The sequence below is a fragment of the Ranitomeya variabilis genome, chromosome 1 (assembly GCF_051348905.1).
Source record: "Ranitomeya variabilis isolate aRanVar5 chromosome 1, aRanVar5.hap1, whole genome shotgun sequence".
Taxonomy (NCBI): Eukaryota; Metazoa; Chordata; class Amphibia; order Anura; family Dendrobatidae; genus Ranitomeya; species Ranitomeya variabilis.
The window spans coordinates 638,184,202-638,203,682 of NC_135232.1; the positions used below are offsets into that span (position 1 = coordinate 638,184,202).

Sequence of the window (19,481 nt, forward strand, 5' to 3'; positions counted from 1 at the left end):
TGTACTCTTGTTCTTCAATATATACAGAGACAATTCCAAACTGTGCCTTGTGTATATATTCTGTTATTCTGTCGCGCACGTCAAGCCTGCATCGTGGGCGACACGTGCAGTAAATATACCGGCTCTGTCTGTACAATGTATTGACGGCTTTGTGCTGTGTGACTGGGGTGCGCAGGTGTATTTGGATATGTTTTTGGTCTCATGTGACCATTCGGCAATAATCTTACTGTGCCCACCGCGTTGTGCGCAACTTCAGCTATTATTGCATCCCTTTGCTGACATTGGCGTCTAACAATAGCACTACATTATGCTGGGTGACTGAGGTGCGCAGGCGCATCTAGGAACAATCACGGCTTCACTCGTCCGTTCTGCAGTAGTTTCTCTGCAGCTTGCCGGTGCCTATTGCGCATGCGCAGTCCCGGCGATCAATGCAACTTTATTAGTAACCTGGTGGGATCGACATTGCACAACATGGCCGCGGCCAGTTCACTCCTCGTGCTCCCCTGCTGCTGTTCCAGACAGGTGATCGTTGTTTGTCTCATCATGAACTTGTATATAGCACCGTCTAACATTTCTTTCAGGATGCCACTTTTCCCTGAGGAAGCCGCCACAGGAGCGGCGATACGCGTGGGTTTGCATCCCACATCCCCCTTGTTTTCCCCCCTTCCGTTTGCCTACTTTCCCAGCAGCCTGCATTTGCCTGGTATTTCATTTGCTCCCTTTGGGACTCACAGGGCGTATGTATACACCTAGTTAGGTTCTGATTGCAGTGCATTTCTGGTGGGCTCTGGCATATACCCGTGGCCATTTAGTATCTATTTATCACACGTCCGTTTGCATTTTTTCTTTTGTACATGTATTTTTCCAGGCCATGTGGTACTATGATATTTAGGCATTCTTTGTATTTACTTGCATTGAGTATCTTGTAAGTTATTATTTTTTGAGGGGCATATATTCATTGTTTATTTACTTTGGCATACTTACCATTAGGTGTCTTTAGCCATATTATTCTATCACAGGCCATTGTACTTAACAAACATTTAGTTTCCCTCCTTGATAGGGGCGGGGGTGTGGTTTGTCATTTTTCCTTATACTAGGAAATGACTATTCTTGCAACGTTGTGCTGTGTTCTTTGCACTTTTAGATGTTTTTAATCTTGGTTTCTGTAAGAAATGTGTTTTCTGTGCTATCTAATAAAAACGAAGTTTTTTTTGATACATATGTATGCATATCTTTTTTGATATTTAATTGTGGTGCTCCCACACATATGGACATGATCTTTTTGCTCCTTCTGACCATTACTCAGACGCTCTGACGGCAGGCGCAGACGACGCACTGACCGCAGGCTCAGACGACGCACTGACCGCAGGCTCAGACGACGCACTGACCGCAGGCTCAGACGACGCACTGACGGCAGGCGCAGACGACGCACTGACCGCAGGCTCAGACGCTCTGACGGCAGGCGCAGACGACGCACTGACCGCAGGCTCAGACGCTCTGACGGCAGGCGCAGACGACGCACTGACCGCAGGCTCAGACGCTCTGACGGCAGGCGCAGACGACGCACTGACGGCAGGCGCAGACGACGCACTGACGGCAGGCAGACTGCGTGAAAGAAATCGCTGAGCTCTGAATGAGGCCTAATCCTGGTATGTTTGGGCCAATTCTGTCAGTGAAGCAGATTATAAACTGCCCATCAGTTTGAGCAGGTTAATAAACTCTTAGGCCACATTCAGATGGTCAGTATTTTACATCAGTATTTGTAACCCAAAACAAGGAGTGGGTGATAAATAAAGAAGTGGTGACTTGTTTCTTTTATTAAAATTAAAGTACCTGTGAAATGTAAAAAAAAAAGTTCTGAATGATTAGTTAATTTTTTGCAATAGTTTTTAATTAAACTCAATGTCTAGTCCAAAATACACGTATTATATATAAAGACCACTCTAGTGTTGTTGGTTTTTAATTTCTGCTCTGGAGTGCTGCTACTAATCCATGTTCCCTGACCCTGGTATAAAACTTACCAGACGCCGTCTTCAGCTGTTCCCGGCACCACTCTGGTCCCACGTCGCCATCTTTTGACTGCAGCTTCTGACTTGACTGGAATAAAGAGGTATGGGTTACAAGTTCCAGTGTCAGACTATGAGACCCTTATTCTGACTCTCATAGACTTACATTGAGCTGTGACTTCCAGATCACCCAGCAAACACTGGAGTCATCCAGCAGATCGCAACCTGCAGAAGATGATCGGAGCAGCGCTGGGAATAGATGAAGATGTCGACTGGTGAGTATAAGACTGGGGGAAGGGAATTTACATTAGTGACACCACTCCAGTGGTAAAATAAAAGAAAAAAAAACCAGCTGGAGCAGTGCTTTAAAAAAATGAATTTGTCCAATGCCCCCAAACATGGTTATGTCCTTCATCATGAGGTTGTATTTCACATGTTATGGCTCTCAGCACGGGGATACGGGACCCCCGTTCTATAGCTCAGTCTGTGTTCTGCGCTGTTATGTAAAAATAAATAAAAAAATAAAATATAAAAATTATTTTACCTCTCCCCCTTAAAAATAAATACAGGGAAATAATAAATCTATTTGGTATAACTTTGCATGCAAAAGTCCGAACTATCAAAATATAAAATTAATCAACCTGTATGGCTCTAAAAAAAATAAAAAATGAACAGCTAGAATTGGGATTCTATTTTTGTCACCTCCTTGAGGTGTACTGTAAAATGTGATCAAAATGTTGTATGTTCCCTAAAATGATATAAATAAACATATCGGCTCACCACGCAGAAAAAAAAACGAGCCCTCGCACAGTTCAATCGAGGGAAAAATTAAAATGTTAGAAATGTTCAGAAAATGATGAAAAAAGCAAACAAATTCTTTTTTACAAAAATGTTGAATTATTTTTCACCACTTAAATAGAAAAAAAAATCAATAAAGGTTTGGTATTGATGTAAACGCACTGAGCTGGACTATCATACAGTGCTCAAAAAAATAAAGGGAACAGTTAAACAACACAATGTAACTGGAAGTCCATCATACTTCTGTGAAATCAACCTGTCCAGTTATGAAGCAACATCGATTGTGAATCAGTTTCTCCTGATGTTGTGCAAATGGAACAGACAACATGTAGAAATGAAAGGCAATTAGCAAGACAACTCCTATAAAGGAGTGGCTCTGCAGGGGAGGACCACAGACCATTTCTCTGTCCTTATCCTTTTTGGCTATTGTTTTGGTCACTTTTGAATTTGGTCATTGCTCTCACCCCTAGAGGTTCAGTACAGTAGCATGAGGCGGTGTCTACAGTACAACCCGCAGAAGTTGCCCAGATAGTGTAGCTCATCCAGGATGGCACATCAATACGAGCTGTGTCAAGAAGAGTACCTGTGTCTGTTAGCTCAGTGTCCAAAGCATGAAGCAGATACGGTGCCAGGAGACGTGGAAAGGGCCGTAGGAGGGCAACAACCTAGCAGCAGGACCGCTACCTTCTCTGTGTGAGGACAAGCCGGAGGAGAGTGCCAGTGCACTGCAAAATGACCTCCAGCAGGCCACTAACATCCATCTGTCTGCTCAAGCTGTCAGAAGCAGACTCCATGAGGGTGGTATGAGGTCCCGACGTCCACAAATGGGTGTTTTGCTTACAGCCCAACACTGTGCAGGGCGATTGGCATGTGCCAGAGAACACCAAGATTATCAAACAAATTCAACATTGACGCCCTGTGCTCTTCACAGATGAAAGCAGGTTCACACTGAGCACATGTGACAGACATGACAGAGTCTGGAGACGCCGTGAAGAGCGATCTGCCTGCAACATCCTTCAGCATGACCGGTTTGGCAGTGGGTCAGTAACGGTGTGGGGTGGCATTTCTTTGGAGGGCTGCAAAGCCCTCCATTTGCTCGCCAGAGGTATCCTGACTGCCATTAGGTACCGAGATGAGATCCTGATACCTATTTTGAGACCAGTGGACCCTGGGATCCTTCTGATGCAGGACATGCTAGTCCTCATGTGGCTGGAGTATGTCAACAGCTCCTGCAAGTTGAAGGCATTGAAGCTATGGACTGGCCCGCCCGTTCCCCAGACCTGAATCCGATTGAGCACATCTGGGACATCATGTCTCGCACCATCTACCAATGTCACGTTGCACCACAGACTGTCCAGGAGTTGGCGGATTCTTTAGTCCACGTCTGGGAGGAGATCCCCCAGGAGACCATCCGCCGCCTAATCAGGAGCATGCCGAGGCGTTGTAGGGAGATCATACAGGCACGTGGAGGCCACACACACTACTGAGCATCATTTCCTTGTCTTGAGGCATTTCCACTGAAGTTGGATCAGCCGGTAACTTCATTTTCCACTTTGATTTTGAGCATCATTCCAACTCCAGACCTCGATGGGATATTAGTTGTGATTTACGTTGATCGTTTTTATGTTTTATTGTTCTCAACACACTCCACTATGTAATGAATAAAGACTTACAACTGGAATATTTCATTCAGTGATATCTAGGATGTGGGATTTTAGTGTTCCCTTTATGTTTTGGAGCAGTGTATTTCAGGGTAATTCATACTGCACAATGAATGCTGAAAAAAACAAGATCAAATAAATATTGGAATCACGTTTTTTTTTTTATTTCTCACCATTTCATCACATTTGGAATTTTTTAAAACTTGTCCTGCAAAAAAAACTTACCCTTATATGTCTATCAATTGAAAAATAAAAAGTTACGGTTCTTTGGAAGGAGAGGAAAATATAAAGTGCAGAAAAAAAGAAATCGCCTAGTCAATAAAAAGTTAATCATCAAGCATATTTTTACTGTAACTTTTTAAACGTTTAATTATAATGTAGGCACTAAATACTGCTGTGTTGGGTGCTCACAATGATATATTCACAGCAGCGAGCAGACAACACTTGTCATCCTGACACATGGCCTGCACATGTGCTTCCCACCTGTTACTGGACTTACACATGTCCACCTGTCGGGTTATAAATCCCATCATATCCTGCTAGCCATACTGAACAATATGTGCTCAAAGCTAGCTGCAAGTCACTGTCTAACAGTAGATCACATTTTAACCCCTTCAGTAAAGTAAATACAATTTTTAACAACTTGACATTAATGATAAGTGAATGTGATCGGATAAGGTGTTAAGCAATCTGCATGTGTTGCGGCTGTCGAACAGCACAAGACATGCAGCCTCTGGGACTCGAACAAATTGTTCGATGACGCCGAAGTCACTCTTTTGGCTCACGAGCATGCTCAGATAACACCTTATCCGAGCATGTTCTCTCATCACTACTTGAGGTGACTGAGTGTCATGTGTGGCTTTTTCATGGTGTCAAAGGCCAGATTTGAGAACCACATAAAGTGTTAGGTGAACAATCACTGCTCCACTTCCTCGAATATGTAATTTTTTTGTACAATGGCATGTAAAAGTTTGGGCACCCCTGGTCAAAATTACTGCTAAGCAAGTTGAAGATCAAATGATCTCTAAAAGGGCTAAAGTTACAGATTACACATTTCCTTCGTATTTTAGGGAAATAAAATATTGTCATTTTTTTTTTTTTTTACATTTTAAAAATTAAAAAGGAAAATGGTCCGATGAAAAAGTTTGGGCTCTCTTGGAGAGTTGTGTGCTCAGATAACTTTGACCATGTTTTCAAACCTTAATTAGCCTGTTAGGGTTATAGCTTGTTCTCCATCATCATTAGGAAAGGCCCGGTGATGCAAATTTCCCAGCATTATAAAAACCCATCCTCCTCTAACCTTATTCCAAAAGACAACAGCCACTGGTTTTTCTAAGTAGCTGCCTAGCACTCTGAAAATGAAAATGGTGGAGGACCACAAAGCAGGAGAAGGCTATAAGAAGATAGCAAAGTGTTTTCAAGTTGCCCTTTTCTCAGTTTGAAATGTAATTAAGAAATGGCAGGTGACAGGAACGGTGGAGGACAAGATAAGGTCTGGAACACCAAGCAAAATTTCTGTGAGAGATGCTCATAGGATTGCTAGAGAGTCAAATCACCACAGGAACGGTGCCAGCACGGGAGGTGAGTATAAGCTTTATTATTTAATTGGGGCCAAGCAAGGGGTATGTGCAGAATTTGTCCAAGTACTGAACAGCTTCTATAAGCATGGAGGTGGATCAATCATGCTTTGGGGTTGTGTTGCAGCCAATTTGGCAGTTAGAGTGAAGAATGGGTTCGATGAGATTTCAACTAATTGTTGATGCAAACATAATTCCAGTTGTGGAAAAGCTGAAATTGAAAAGTGGATGGCTTCTACAAATGCATAATGATCCTAAACACACGTCAAAATCCACAATAGACTACCTCAAAAGGCGCAAGCTGAAGTTTTCACAATGGCCCTCACAGTCCCCCGATCTGAACATCATTGAAAATCTGTGGCTAGACCCCAAAATAGCAGTGCATGCAAGACAACCCAGGAATCTCACAGCACTGGAAGAAATTTCCAAGGAAGAATGGATGAAAATCCCTCAGACAAGAATTGAAAGACTCTTGTCTGGTTACAAAAAGATTTTACAAACTGTGGTACTTGCAAAACGGGTGCTACTAGATACTAACCATGCAGGGTGCACAAAGGTTTGCATCTGTCCTTTCCTTTTTGTAATTTTTAAAATGTTAAAAATGACTTTTTTTACTAAAATACAAAGGAAATGTCTAATTTTTACTCTAAGACTCTTTAGAGATCATTTCATTTTCAATTTGATTAACTTTTTACAATAATGGTAATTTTGACCAGGGGTGCCCACATTTTTACTTGCCACTGTAAATAAAAATCTGCATCTTTTAAAAAAAAAAATAAAAAAAAAATGAAAACATTAGAAGTTGGCCCTATGTAAAACGTCATTTTGGAATGATGTGAACTTAACACCTCTTCTAACTCTATGCACACCTAAAACAAATCTGCAAAGTTTAATGAGTAACTGTTGTTAATATTTAATAAATCAATAATACTCATGAAAATGATCAACTTTAATAGAAGCAGATATCTCTGATAAGATTTTTCAGCCCCCTGGACTGATCATTCAATCTCAATTCATGGGCAAAGTCTGTATTCAGTGAAGACAGATTATCACTTTACTGAGATAGGAGAGGACAGTTAGTGCTTATAATATTGTATGGAGGAGCTAGAGGCAGACACAGTTATTCTGTTGCAAGTTTTCCTGAAATGACAGTTTTGAAGGAGTTGTCTGACTGCAGTCATCTCCCTTAGGGCTGGTTCAGACAAACATTAATTGCCCCGGTGCTCTCTGTGTGAAAGACTGATCTACAGACAGCACACCAAGCAATGCAAGCCAATATGGTAGTTTACAAGAGCGTCTTCACACACAGGCCAACGGTTGACATGTAGAAAATCGCAGCATGTGTCATTGTTACATATTTTGGTTCAGATTCACTGATCCAAATGGATCACATACAAGTTAGGCTGCTTTCACACTAGCGTCGTACTGCGTCGTTTTGGTGAAAAAACGCATCCTGCAAAGTTGTCTGCAGGATGCGTTTTTTCCCCTTAGACTTTCATTAGCGACGCATTGCCACACATCGCAACCGTCGTGCGACGGTTGCGTCGTGTTGTGGCGGACCGTCAGCACCAAAAAAGTTGCATGTAACGTTTTTTGGTGCGTCGTGTCCACCATTTCCGACCGCGCCCCCTCCCCGGAGCTCACAATGGGGCAGCGGATGCATTGTAAAACTGCATCCGCTGCCCCCGTTGTGCTGCGCTTTCACAGCATTGCGTCGTGCGTCGTACGACGCTAGTGTGAAAGTAGCCTTACCATCTATGTATCATGCTTTTTTCAGTGATGCATTACAATTATTAAGATCGTAAATTGTATTTGTCCTTTAATACTTATTAAATTGTTCATGTAGAAAGCAGATGCCATATGTTGGGCACATGGAACTAAAAAAAAAAAAACACAAGGATGAAAGTCGTAATTTTTTTTTCTGGATGCAAAACGTACAGTTTTGCATGCGCTCTTCTGAACCCGCCATTAATATTCAAGCCACTTTGTTGATTATCTGATCAGCCCTGTTGCTGACATATCTGAAGGCAGCTGATCTACCTTTGGAAAGTGTCCGCCTGCTAGGCATTTCTCAGGGATGGATTAGGCATGTTTTCATGCAAAAATAACCTGACCCCAGTACACAAATTTACTTCTGCTTCTATGTAATATTAATTTAGCTAGTGTCATGACTTTAGCGCAACAGAGAGGGACTAGAAGACCTCATGCACTAATTAGAAGCATTTCACCATCATATTCCCGTACACATTGCAGATTTCTGCTAGCAGTGCAGGGGTTAAAAATGTTCAGCTGAGAGCTCTTAGTGTTCAGTGTTAGCTACTCCCCTCTGTTATATGTACTTGCCTCTGGCAATCAGGGTTTGCCAGTGCTAGTTTCATGCTGCCTAGTTCTGGAGTTGGAGATGTTTGAGGAGGAGGTTGGAGTGTTGTTCAGAAGACTGTTGCCTAGTGATATCCTCATTCTCTCCTATTTGGTTCTTCCTTCCTTTACTTACCGGTGTTCTAACTTGTTGTTTGTGAGTGCATATTTGTGTGATTGTTTTTTTTTTTTCATTTGCCCTTGTAGGTCTTGCCTTGTTAGTCTGGTTTGTGTATTGTTATACACTACAACTCCCCACTTCCCTGGGTGGCTGAGGTGGACTGATGTAGGAGCTGAGCAAGGCATGGGGCCCCGGCGTCTTCACAACAATCAGAATCAGAAGTAATACGGCGAGCATGGATAGCCAGGGCGCCCCTAGCTTTAGGGATAGGGAAGGAGCCCCTAACCGCTGGGATATCCTGCAACAGTGCCGTGACATTAACACTGGCCGAAACCATTCTTTTTTTTTTTTTTTTATCCATCGTGGATTCAGTGACTGCTCTGGCAGGGCAATTGCAGCAACTCAGCCTGGAGGTGGCAGACCTACGCACTGTTGCTTTGCAGAACCCAAACACATCTGGTTTAGCGACTCCTACTCCCAGGCAACTTCTGTTGGAGCACAAGATCACTTTGCCTGACAGGTTCTCTGTGGTGCGAGACAAGTTTGTTGTTTTCAGAGAGACCTGTAAGCTTTACGTTAAATTACATCCTAACTCATCAACCAAGGAGCAACGGATGAGGGTCGTAATTTCTCTTCTTCAGTGTGACTCCCAAGTGTGGGCATTTTCTCTCCTGGCAAACTGTCACTTCGGATGGTCGAGGAATTTTTTAGGCGCTGGGTTATATACAGTGGGTACGGTGTTATGATCCCAAGTGGCGGAGGATCACAAATAGATCAGCAAGTGATTAAACTAAGAACGAGCTCTAGGGAGATGGTAACTGGACTGATCGCAAATCTGAACCTATCCAAAACAACTAGAGGTAGCCGGTGAACGTGCCTAAAAAATTCTTAGACGTCTCGAGCCAGCCTGAGGAACTAGCTACCCCTAAAGAGAAAGAAAGACCTCGCTTGCCTCCAGAGAAATAATCCCCAAAGATATAGAAGCCCCCAACAAATATTAACGGTGAAGTAAGAAGAAGGCACATACATAGGGATGAAATCCGATTCAGCAAAAGAGGCCCACTAGAAAGCAGAAAATAGAGCAGGGGTCTATGCCATCAATAAAAAGCCCTTACAAAATATCCATCCTGAGATTTCAAGAACCCACACACCAACTAACGGTGTGTGGGGAGAAACTCAGCCCACTAGAGCAACCAGCAAGCGAGGGAATTACATTTTAGCAAGCTGGAACAGAAAACATGATAAACACTGCTGATCAAAAAATGAGCAAACAAAACTTAGCTTATCCTGGATGGACTGGGAGCAAGGTAGTCAGAAGGAATCTGAGTAGCACTGATTACATCGACAGCCGGCCACAAGTGGAAGTAAAACAGAGCTATATAGGAACCTCCCAGAGGATAACGAACCAGCTGATAGCCAGAGACCAGCAGGATAACAAACAAAGCCACCAGGGGGAGCCCAAAGCAAAAGTCACACCATACCACCAGTGACCACAAGAGGGAGCCCGAAAACAGAGTTCACAACAGTACGGAAAGTATCCAGACCCCTTTAAATTTTTCACTCTTTGTTTTATTGCAGCCATAAAAAGTTCATTTTTGTTCTCATTAATGTACACTCTGCACCCCATCTTGACTGAAAAAAAATTTGCATATTAAAAAATAAAAACTGAAATATCACATGGTCATAAGTATTCAGACCCTTTGCTCAGACACTCATATTTAAGTCACATGCTGTCCATTTCCTTGTGATCCTCCTTGAGATGGTTCTACTCCTTCACTGGAGTCCAGCTGTGTTTAACTAAACTGACAGGACTTGATTTGGAAAGGCACACACCTGTCTATATAAAGACCTCACAGTGCATGTCAGCCCAAATGAGAATCTTGAGGTCTTTCTATTGTTAGTACACAGTTTTTCTTTTTTAACCCCTTAAGCCCCAAGTGTGGTTTGCACGTTAATGACCGGGCCAATTTTTACAATTCTGACCACTGTCCCTTTATGAGGTTATAACTCTGGAACGCTTCAATGGATCTTGGCCATTCTGACATTGTTTTCTGGTGACATATTGTACTTCATGATAGTGGTAACATTTCTTTGATATAACGTGTGTTTATTTGTGAAAAAAACGGAAATTTGGCGAAAATTTAGCAATTTTCCAACTTTGAATTTTTATGCCCTTAAATCACAGAGATATGTCACACAAAATAATTAATAAGTAACATTTCCCACATGTCTACTTTACAACAGCACAATTTTAGAACCAAATTTTTTTTTTTCTTAGGGAGTTATAAGTATTAAAAGTTGACCAGCAATTTCTCATTTTTACAACACCAATATTTTTTAGGGATCACATCACATTTGAAGTCATTTTGAGGGGTCTATATGATAGAAAATAACCAAGTATGACACCATTCTAAAAACTGCACCCCTCAAGGTGCTCAAAACCACATTCAAGAAGTTTATTAACCCTTCAGGTGTTTTACAGGAATTTTTGGAATGTTTAAAGGGAACCTGTCACCCCGTTTTTTGAAGATGAGCTAAAAATAGCGTTAAATAGGGGCAGAGCTGGGCGTTACATTAGTGTCTTTGTGTGCCTTTATTACCCACCTATGCTGCCGAAATACCTTTGTAAAGTCGCCGTTTTCTGCTGTCACTCACGCTGGTCTGGTCCTATGGGCGTGGTGACAGCGCTGTTTCTCCCCCAGAATCCTGCTCATCATTACGTTGGTGGCGTAGTGGTGTGCGCATGTCCAAAAGGCTAATCCACTACCCAGGTGATGAAAAACAGCGCGATCTGCGCTATTCAGCCGTTTACCGGTGGGCGCGGCCATCTTTCCTGTGGCCGCGCGTGTGCAGATGGAGCGCTCTGCTGCCCGGGGCTTCAGGAAAATGGCCGCGGGATTCCGCGCGTGTCCAGATGGAGATCGCGGCGGCCATTTTCCTGAAGCCCCGGGCAGCAGAGCTCTCCATCTGCGCACGCACGGCCACAGGAAAGATGGCCGCGCCCACCGGTAAATGGCTGAATAGCGCAGATCGCGCTGTTTTTCATCACCTGGGCAGTGGATTCGCCTTTTGGACATGCGCACACCACTACGCCACCAACGTAATGATGAGCAGGATTCTGGGGGAGAAACAGCGCTGTCACCACGCCCATAGGACCAGACCAGCGTGAGTGACAGCAGAAAACGGCGACTTTACAAAGGTATTTCGGCAGCATAGGTGGGTAATAAAGGCACACAAAGACACTAATGTAACGCCCAGCTCTGCCCCTATTTAACGCTATTTTTAGCTCATCTTCAAAAAACGGGGTGACAGGTTCCCTTTAAAAAAAAAAAAAAATGAACATTTAACTTTTTTTCACAAAAAATTTACTTCAGCTCCAATTTGTTTTATTTTACCAAGGATAACAGGAGAAAATGGACCCCAAAAATTGTTGTACAAATTGTTCTGAGTATGCTGATACCCAATATGAACCACTGTTTGGGTGCATGGCAGAGCTCGGAAGGGAAGGAGCGCCGTTTGACTTTTCAATGCAAAATTGACTGAAATTGACATGGGACGCCATGTTGCGTTTGGAGAGCCCCTGATGTGCCTAAACATTGAAACCCCCCACAAGTGACACCATTTTGGAAAGTAGACCCCCTAAGGAACTTATCTAGGTGTGTTTTGACAGCTTTGAACCCTCAAGTGTTTCAATACAGTTTATAATGCAGAGCCATGAAAATAAAAATTCTTTTTTTTCGACCCCAAACGTTATCCAATTTGTCCTGAGTACGCTGATACCCCATATGTGGGGGGGAACCACCGTTTGGGAGCATGGCAGAGCTCGGAAGGGAAGGAACGCCATTTGGAATGCAGACTTAGAGGGATTGGTCTGCAGGCGTCACGTTGCATTTGCAGAGCCCCTGATGCACCTAAACAGTAGAAACCCCCCACAAGTGACACCATTTTGGAAACTAGACCCCCCAAGAAACTTATCTAGATATGATGTGAGAACTTTGGACCCCCAAGTGTTTCACTACAGTTTATAACACAGTCGTGAAAATAAAAATTATTTTTTAACCCATAAAAATGTTTTTTTAGCCCCCCAAATTTTTATTTTCCCAAGCGTAACAAGAGAAACTGGACCCCAATAGTTGTTGTCCAATTTGTCCTGAGTATGCTGATACCCCATATGTTGGGGTAAACCCCTGTTTTGGCGCACGGGAGAGCTCAGAAGGGAAGGAGCACTGTTTTACTTTTTCAACGCAGAATTGGCTGGAATTGAGATCGGACGCCATGTCGCATTTGGAGAGCCCTGATGTGCCTAAACAGTGGAAACCCCCAATTCTAACTGAAACCCTATCCCAAACACACCCCTAACCCTAATCCCAACCATAACCCTAACCACACCCCTAATCCCAACCGTAAATGTAATCCTAACCCTAACTTTAACCCCAACCCTAACCCTAACTTTAGCACCAACCCTAACTGTAGCCCTTACCCTAGCCCCTAACCCTAGCCCTAACCGTAGCCCTAACCCTAACCCTAGCCCTAATGGGAAAATGGAAATAAATACATTTTTTTAATTTTATTATGTTTCCCTAACTAAGGGGGTGATGAAGGGGGGTTTGATTTACTTTTATAGTGTTTTTTTTAGCAGATTTTTATGATTGACAGCTGTCACACACTAAAAGACACTTTTTATTGCAAAAAATATTTTTTGCGTTACCACATTTTGAGACCTATAATTTTTCCATATTTTGGTCCACAGAGTCATGTGAGGTCTTGTTTTTTGCAGGACGAGTTGATGTTTTTATTGGTAACATTTTTGGGCATGTGACATTTTTTGATCGCCTTTTTATTCCGATTTTTGTGAGGCAGAATGACCAATAACCAGCTATTCATGAATTTCTTTTTTTTTTTTGGGGGGGGGCGTTTATACCGTTCCACATTTGGTAAAATGGATAAAGCAGTTTTTTTCTTCGGGTCAGTACGATTACAGCGATACCTCATTTGCATAATTTTTTTATGTTTTGGCGCTTTTATACGATAAAAACTATTTTATAGAAAAAATAATTATTTTTGCATTGCTTTATTCTGAGGACTATAACTTTTTTATTTTTTTGCTGATGATGCTGTATGGTGGCTCGTTTTTTGCGGGACAAGATGACATTTTCAGTGGTACCATGGTTATTTATATCCCTCTTTTTGATTGCGTGTTATTCCACTTTTTGTTCGGTGGTATGATAATAAACTGTTGTTTTTTGCCTCTTTTTTTTTTTTTTTTTACGGTCTTCACTGAAGGGGTTTACTAGTGGGCTAGTTTTATAGGTCGTGTCGTTACGGACGCGGCGATACTAAATATGTGTACTTTTATTGTGTTTTTTTTTTTTATTTAGATAAAGAAATATATTTATGGGAACAATATTATATTTATTTATTTTCTTTTATTTTATTTAGGATTTTTTTTATTTTTTTTTACACATTTAATTTTTTTACTTTGTCCCAGGGGGGACATCACCGTATAGAGACAGATCGCTGATCTGACACTTTGTAGAGCACTGTGTCAGATCAGCGATCTGACGTGCCCTGCTCCTGGCTTACCAGCTCCTGCTCTGAGCAGGCACTTTGTAAGCCACCTCCCTGCAGGACCCGGAAGTAGCCCCGCGGCCATTTTGGATCTGGGGCCTGCAGGGAGGAGACGCTCGGTACAAGGTGAGCAAATCGCCTTGTACCGATCGTCTCAGGGAAGCACGTAGGGAGCCTACTCCCTGTGCGATGCTTCCCTTTACCGCCGGAACACTGCGATCATGTTTGATCGCAGTGTGCCGGGGGTTAATGTGCCGGGAGCGGTCCGTGACCGCTCCTGGCACATAGTGCCGGATGTCAGCTGCGATAGTCAGCTGAAACCCGGCCTCAATCGGCCGCGCTCCTCCCGTGAGTGCGGCCGATCGCATATGACGTACTATCCCGTCACTGGGTATTAAGTCCCAGGTCACCTTGACGGGATAGTACGTCATATGGGATTAAGGGGTTAATAAATTTGCAAACATTTCTACCTTTGTGTTTTTTTCAGTCAAGATGAGGTGCAGAGTGTACATTAATGAGAAAAAAAGGAACTTTTTTGGATTTACCAAATGGCTGCAATGAAAGTGAAAATTTTAAAGGGGTCTGAATACTTTTCATTACCCACTATATTTGCAACACTACGTCCGCTTCAGCAGGGAGACCGGCTAGCGGAGGAGTATTGCTTTGAGTTTCTGAGGTGATCCATAGATACAAAGTGGAATCACCCCGCATTCCGCCAGTTCATTCAAGGGCTTTCTGTAAGGGTAAAGGATGAGACTCCGATTTTCATTGAGGCGGCCATGTCTCTGGCTATCAGTGTGGATCGCAGTCTTAGCCAGAGACATTAAGAGACACTCCAATTTGTGGGAGACCATGAATCAAGGAAATTTAGGTCTGAGTGCACTGAGGAACCCATGCAGCTTGGTGGTGTGACTCGTTCTTTTGATCCAATTGTAGTTCGTCTTAAAGGGGGAGTGTGTTTTTTTGTTTTTTTTTCCTGTGGTGGAAAAGGTCATTTTGTGGGTGCTTGTCTTTCCTTATAACACCGTAAACAGCCGCTGTAAAATTAAGCAGCACATGTTGCGAGAAAGTTGGAAACCTGGGTGTACATATTTCCTCTGTGTGTAGTACACAATTTGTTTTACCAGCAGAGATCCATCTGGCCAAAAATTAGGTGGTTATTACTGGGGTTTAATTTGATCAACGCTAGGTTCGTCCAGGCTCTTAAACCTCATACACTGTCTAGACTAATATCTATAATCGCCATTGACTCTGCACCCTTGAGCCCGGTATATGAGACCGCAGCTGTGATCGGAGATATAAAGTTTACCTTCGGCCACTGGCATGGGCTGATGGTACTACTGCTCCCATAAGCCTACACCTGCTGCCGCTAATAACAGCAAGAGCAGGAGCGGCTGATGGGAGTATTCATCAGTGGTTGCCCTGTATTTTTGATAACCAGCCAAGCAAAACTGTCAGCTGGGGGCTGCAACCCGCAGCAGTCAGCGTTAGCAAGGTTGGTTATCAAGAATAGAGTGGTTTTCACTCTGTTTTTTTTTTTAATTACTTAAATAAATAATTAAATCATTTTAAAAAACTATGTGGGGTTCCCACCATTTTTGACCAGCCTTGCAGACAGCTGGGAGCTGGTATTCTCAGACTGGTAAGGGGCCATTGATATTGCCCCCCCCCCCCCCCCCGCCTAAAAAAAAGCCCACAGCTGCCCACAAAAGGCGCATCTATTAGATGCACCAATTCTGGCGCTTTGCCCGGCTCATCCCAATTGGCCTGTCACCTTGGTATTGCCCGGTGACATCATGCCCACGTGTTGGTAATGGAGAGGTGTCTATAACACACCTATCCATTAATAATCCTATATTGTAAATAAAAACACAGCCAGAATAAAGTCCTTTATTTGAAAGAATGTAATTGCCCATTCCAGTGAAGCCCTCTTCCCCTATTATAAAACAAAAGTGAAAAACAAACATATCCCTCACCTGTCCATGGTTCTGTCACATGCCATAATCCATGTCTTGTGATAAACAACGTCATCATGGATCACACCAATCGGATCAGGCCCTGGTGACGTCGTGGTTGCTAGGCTTCAGCAACGATCGTAGGCTGGACATCAGTGTTTCAGGCAATCTGATTGCCTGAAATGCTGTGATTGGCTGTTCAGAATTGAACGGGATGATGACTCCATGTGCCCTGCTACAAGATTCAGCAGGCACATGGATGCAATCACCGTGACTGTGGTCGCAGTACCACATTAAAGATATGACGTATCCATACATCCAAGGTCAATAAGTACCTATCGACCTGGTCATATGGATACGTCCAAGTTCATGAACATCATGATTCGGTCTTGGGTGGACATCTTGGTAGTAAAGTCACCACAGATCACCTTACTCAGCGTTTTTGGTGGCCTGGGGTACACCAAATGTTCGGTAGTATGTAGCTGTCTGCAGTGGTTGTGCGTGTTCTAAGACCCCTCATACTCGTCCGTCTGGGTCTCCAACCATTGGCGATTCCCAGTAGACCATGGACTCATTTATTGGTAGATTTCATGCGGTCAGGTTGATCTGGTATTTTCACGCGGCACACCATGGAAGACCCGGCCCTGAGGGTCTGGAGGTCCCTCTTAGAATGGGTGATACTGTAACGAGTTTACCGCGAAAGAAGGGCCAGACTGCCACATTGTCTGTCACATACTTTTGCACTAATTAGAAGCACTTCACCATCATATTAAACATTACAGGTTTCTGCTAGCAGTGCAGGGGTCAATTTGTTCAGTTGAGAGCTCCTGGAGCTTTCCTGCTTGGATAATCTCAGCTGTTCAGTGTTGTCCACTCCCCTATGCTATATATCTTTGCCTCTGGCAATGAGGGATTGATAATGTTAGTTTTATGCTGCCTGGTTCTGGAGTTGGAGTTGTTGGTTGTTTAAGGAGGCGTTTGTTGTTTAAGGAGGCGTTTGCAGTGTTGTTCAGAAGACTGTTACTTGGTGATTTGTCTGTGGGCATATCCTCATCCTCTCCTATTTGTTTTTTCCTTCCTTTACTTCCTGGTGTTCCACTCTGTTGTTTGTGAGTGCATATTTGTTTGATTGGTAATTTCATTTGCCCCTGTAGGTCTTCCCTTGTTAGTCTGGTTTGTGTATTCTATACACTACAACTCCCCACTTTCCTGGGTGGAGTCAGGCACAGATAATAGCTGATTTAGTATCTCAGCATGGCACGTGGCCCCGGTGTCTTCACTATCAGAAGTAATCCGGAGAGCAGGGATAGCTAGGACGGCCTTAGCTTTCGGGATAGGTAAGGAGCCCCTAACCCCGGGTTATCCTGCAACAGTTCTGTTGCTAGCTTGTTTATTGAATGATTAGATGCTGAATATTTAAGTTTCTGTGTTGGATAAGCAACTATCAGATGCTGTGCTGGCATGTGTGTGGGAAGAGCGTTTGGCTAAATAGTTGTTGTTCATGTACCTAGAGTATATAGGCCCCTGTGATTTATAATCTGAGACATTTTCATGAATTTGTGCGGGGTCAGTGTGCAAAAGTTCATTGTGTATTATGCCATGAATTTGCTTCCGACTTTACCACTCACAAAATTGTCATAAATCACGTAGCGTTCTACAAAAAAAACTTAAACTGGTGTGCTTCATTGACTTGTCAATACTTCATTTAAATATTATTTTCTGGGTACGCAGACATTCCCCAGAAGGAACCATTTATTTCAAACAGAAAAGAGCTTGGAGTTTCGGAGGTTGGCATCTTTTGATCTAATTGAATTGAATGACTGGCTTCCGGGGAACATCTGAAGACGTTCAAAGAGCAGTAAAATAGCTCCTAATGGATTTACCCAAACATGTGCGTTACTCAGGAAAACATGGAAGATCAGAAGACAGGACAAATCTTCACCAGGTCTAGGAGCCCGCTCCAGTTGTTCAAAGTCTTGCAACGACATGCTGTAGACCTAGGTCCACACAAGCTGCTCTTAGTAGGATTCGTACACGTTAAAAAAAAAAAAAAAAAACCTAGCCACTTTCTCCTCAAACTGCAGTTCTGCTTCCTGCAGTCACCAGGACACAAGTCATAGCCGCACATGCCGATCTGCCGTTCATTGTGGTGCCTGTAAGCTCTCTTCTCCTCGGGCACCAGGACGCCTGGTGCTGGTGTCTGTATGATGCTGACCTCCTATAGGAAGAGCACACAGCGATGTGGATAAGCTGCAGCCACTGTGCTTTTCTCTGCCGAGCAGGAGTAGCCTTCTTCCGAGAGAAATGGATGTTATTGACGGTTCTACACAAAGTGCAGTAAACAATTATATGAATTAAAGCAGTAAAGTAGAAGATATTTTCGCTAACTTTCCTTTGTTTGTCCCATTATAGGAATTGCGCTTCACTGGCTGAGATGATGAAATTTTTCCTAATTGTTAACAAGCAAGGGCAGACTAGGTTATCTCGGTATTATGATCCTGTGGTGGTTCAGAGGAGAACATTGCTAGAATCTGAAGTCATCAAACTGTGTCTGTCTCGTCCCAAAGATCAGGTATGAAAGCCACATGCAACATGGTAAAACCAATATGGAGGAGATCTTGGTGGCATTGCTCATTGACAAACTAAGCAGTTACTCACCTATCTCTGCTGCTGCTACAGCGGTGGTGTCACAGCCGCCACACTGGGCTCAGCGGCTTGTGCCATCTACATCCACGTCACCACTGAGCCCAGTGATTGTCTGCAGGTCACATGCGCTGTAGTCACAATGTGACCACAGAAGCTTACCAACAAAGACTGAAGCAGCAGCGGGCAGAAAACGTGAGAAACTGTTGAGTTTGTCATTTTCGATGAGTGCAACCCAATACTGTAAAAATCTATTCTCTTACAACAGCTATTATTATATACCTGTTGTTTAAGACTTGGGCTATAAAGTGAACTAACATGTTTCCTGCATCATTTAGACATATTAGCCTATCAGGCTTGTAAAAGTATTGAATGGAGCAGGGTACAATCTAATATATAATGCTGAGTGTGTGTGTGTGTGTGTGTGTGTGTGTGTGTGTGTGTGTGTGTGTACTGAATGTATGTATGTATGTGTGTATGTCCGGGATTGGCATCTGCACCGTCGCAGCTACAGCCGCAAAGTTTTGCACAGTCACACGTCTGGACCCCGAGAGCATCATAGGCTATGTTGTGAGGCGAAATTTTAACCCCGCGCGTTCCAATTCACCAAACAATTTTGCCCCTATCTACATAATGGGGAAAAAGTGAAAGGAAAAGTGTTGGAGGCAAATTGACAGCTGCCAGATGTGAACAAGGGGGACTTAAAGAGTGAGAGCGATGGCGCCAAAGAGTATATACCGTACAGTTGGTAAGATAGGGCCCCGACATGGGATACTCACCACACACGGGGATAT

The 19,481-nt window shown here is 43.3% G+C and overlaps 1 protein-coding gene across 2 annotated transcripts in view; it reads left to right on the forward strand.

Annotated features, from left to right (window-relative positions):
* AP4S1 (adaptor related protein complex 4 subunit sigma 1) overlaps window positions 1-19,481 on the forward strand; it is a 61,348-nt gene that overhangs the window by 1,250 nt on the left and 40,617 nt on the right. Inside the window, exons 2-4 of one of the 2 annotated variants that reach the window (XM_077261006.1) lie at window positions 2,025-2,110; window positions 2,192-2,281; window positions 18,457-18,616. In XM_077261006.1, the coding sequence (XP_077117121.1) occupies window positions 2,241-2,281; window positions 18,457-18,616 (201 nt within the window). In that variant the 5' untranslated portion in view covers window positions 2,025-2,110; window positions 2,192-2,240. The remainder of the gene's footprint in view (window positions 1-2,024; window positions 2,111-2,191; window positions 2,282-18,456; window positions 18,617-19,481) is intronic. The other variant, XM_077261000.1, reaches the window with a different exon arrangement.